Below are 2605 nucleotides of genomic sequence, written 5' to 3'. Positions count from 1 at the left end.
CTGTGGCAGAAACGGGCTTCCATAGAGTAGAGTACAGCATTTATTTGAATTATTATTTTTTTTACAGTATTAAAGTCTTGTCACTTTTTTTTATCAATTTAATGCGTCCTTACTCAAAAAAAAGTATTCATTTACTTTGGAAAAACTCTCATGTATTTAAATTTTGAACCGTAGTTTGGTCATGTGTTCTAATTGATTTCATCTGCTCAGGTTCGCTGTCTACTGGTAACGGAGAGTTCGGTGACTGGAACGCCTTCTCCTCCACCAGTCCTCCTGCTGTCACTGCTCCGTCTGCCATCCCGGATCTGTTCAGTGACGTGCCCGCTCCAGCTGCCCCCGTGCCCTCATCCACCCATCCGCCTTCCGCTGACCTCTTTGACCTGATGGCCCCCAACAACAGCAGCCTCAGCACATCCCAAAGCATGACCTTTAACATGTGCCCGCAGAACGCAACCACGCCTCTGTCCAGATCACAGGTAAAGGCTTCCCAGGACGCCAGATTGACCTGTACATTTTGCGTAACAGGTATACATTTTAACCTCAAAGTCGGGGCGATTTGTACATGCGCACCTGCAGTATTGCCAACAAAAAATAAATGATTCTATATATTAATATGATAAAGCTGGACCTTCCTGAGGACTCATTTAGGTGACTCGTGCACACACACACACACACAATGCACACACTCCTTAAAAAACATCTGAATTCAAATTTAGAACATGTTTTGAACTAAGGCTGCTTCAAGGAGCGTATTCATGAAGTGTTGCCATGTTCACTTTTTTAAGTGATGCTTTTAAAGCGTCTTTGGACTTGACTTAAAAAATAATACACAGTTTTCCCTAGAGGTCAACTTTGATACCCTTTTTACAGCCAATGACTTTGCATCCCTGCTTCAATAATACATGAATGCATTTTTTCCTTACAGCCGATGCATATGTTGAATAACTTGGTACGGTGGGAAAATGACTGCGCAAATTGAAATAGTGCACTCGAAATATATTGCAGGTCAGGAACAGAATATTGCAAGGTGACCTGTTTTAGAGTTCATATATGGATCGAATTAAATGGACGCATGTTGTTAATCCAGCTTTGTCCTATTATGAGTGCTGTTAATGTGTTCTATTATTCCAAAAACATTGTATTAAAAACCGTGCTGTAATTTGAAATTATTACGAGTTTAATAGGGTATATGCTTTTGTTATTATAAGGTATAATTTACCGTAATTTCCTCTTCCTTGTCAGACAATAGGCGGCTCGTTATTGCCTCAGCAGATGGGACTGCAGAAGCCAGGCGGGAAGGTATCTATGCCTGCCACCTGGTCAGACCCGAGCGTGAACATCAGCCTGGATTTCCTGTCTGCAGGCCTGAACCCTCCCAAACCCACACAGCCCACTCTCAACACCATGATGCAGCAAGGTTAGAAATCCCAAACGATCTCTCACAGTTAGAGTCGATCAGTTTGTACTGTAAGGTAAGCAACGGTCATGAGCTGTTTGAATTATATTCCTCATTTAGGTGTCCAGCCACCGTTGAACGTGGTCACCCAGAATTTCGCCGGAATGACACTGAACACCCAGCCCTCGGCGGCCGCTCCCAGACCAGGAGCGAACCCCATGATGGCCGGGGGGAGCATGGGCATGGGGATGCCTCCTACTATGGCGACGGGCACCATGGGAATGGGCTCTGTGGGTATTGGGGGAATCCCTATCAATCAAGGACTCGTGGGCATGAATATGATGCCCGCTGGAATAGGTCTGCAAGGTGCCCTGGGCATGCCCAGCGCGGGGATAGGCCAGGGCATGAACCCCGCCGTGGTGCAACCTAAACAAGATGCCTTTGCAAACTTTGGCAACTTCGGGAAATGAAGGGCGAATCACTCCAAGAGGGTTAACGGTCCAAATACACCTTCTCAATAGAAGGAGCTGCATCCAGTAAAATGGACAAAACTGACTAAACTAGCCCGTGTCACGACTCTTCAATCAATTGTCCTTATTCGTTAACATTTACAGAGAAAAAAAACACACACACACAAGAATCTGCTTTTCGTTCATGTGGGGTTGATAATTGAATGGTGGATTTTTTTGTAAACGGTGCAAAGCATATTCTATACTTTTAAAGGAAAAAAAGATGACTGTGCAGTTTGGCACGTTTTTCCACAACAGAAACTTCAACATTTTTTTTCCATCACGGCCCTCTTCACTTTTCAAATACGACTGATTTCCGAAATTACCTCATAATTTGCATTATTCATGCTGTGATTTTAAAGGCCGGCGAAGGGTTGGTTTGTAAATATCTTGGTGTGCAAAAAATAAATTATTTTACTCGCTTCTCAGATGGTATAAGACGGAACGGTTTACCACAGGTCCTTAATATTTACTCATGTTTTTGGTTTGAATTGTTACGGTTTGTCAGACATACAGTCACTCCTCATATTCCGTTATCGCTCCAGCGTCTGTTACTCACCTGAAATATGGTCGACTTTTCTCTCTCTTTTTTTTAAACAGGCTATATCTGTAGATATAGTTTCGATTACATTTGCGTAGCAAGCTGCCTGACCGTAATTTGAAGTGTGCCTGCCTGTGAAACGGCCACCTTTTTTTTTTT

General features: G+C 43.4%; 1 protein-coding gene across 1 annotated transcript; it reads left to right on the top strand.

Annotated features, from left to right (window-relative positions):
* Positions 1–101: 101 nt before the first annotated feature.
* On the top strand, positions 102–2343 carry LOC122333658 (clathrin interactor 1-like). The gene is made up of 3 exons (XM_043231361.1): positions 102–476; positions 1243–1417; positions 1517–2343. The coding sequence occupies exons 1-3, from the start codon at positions 384–386 to the stop codon at positions 1864–1866; spliced, it is 618 nt and encodes a 205-aa protein (XP_043087296.1). The 5' UTR covers positions 102–383; the 3' UTR covers positions 1867–2343.
* Positions 2344–2605: the final 262 nt, after the last annotated feature.

The sequence above is a fragment of the Puntigrus tetrazona genome, unplaced genomic scaffold (genome assembly GCF_018831695.1).
Source record: "Puntigrus tetrazona isolate hp1 unplaced genomic scaffold, ASM1883169v1 S000000311, whole genome shotgun sequence".
Lineage (NCBI taxonomy): Eukaryota > Metazoa > Chordata > Actinopteri > Cypriniformes > Cyprinidae > Puntigrus > Puntigrus tetrazona.
The sequence above is the reverse complement of the archived record's forward strand: the minus strand, read 5'-3'. Positions and strand labels throughout refer to the sequence as shown.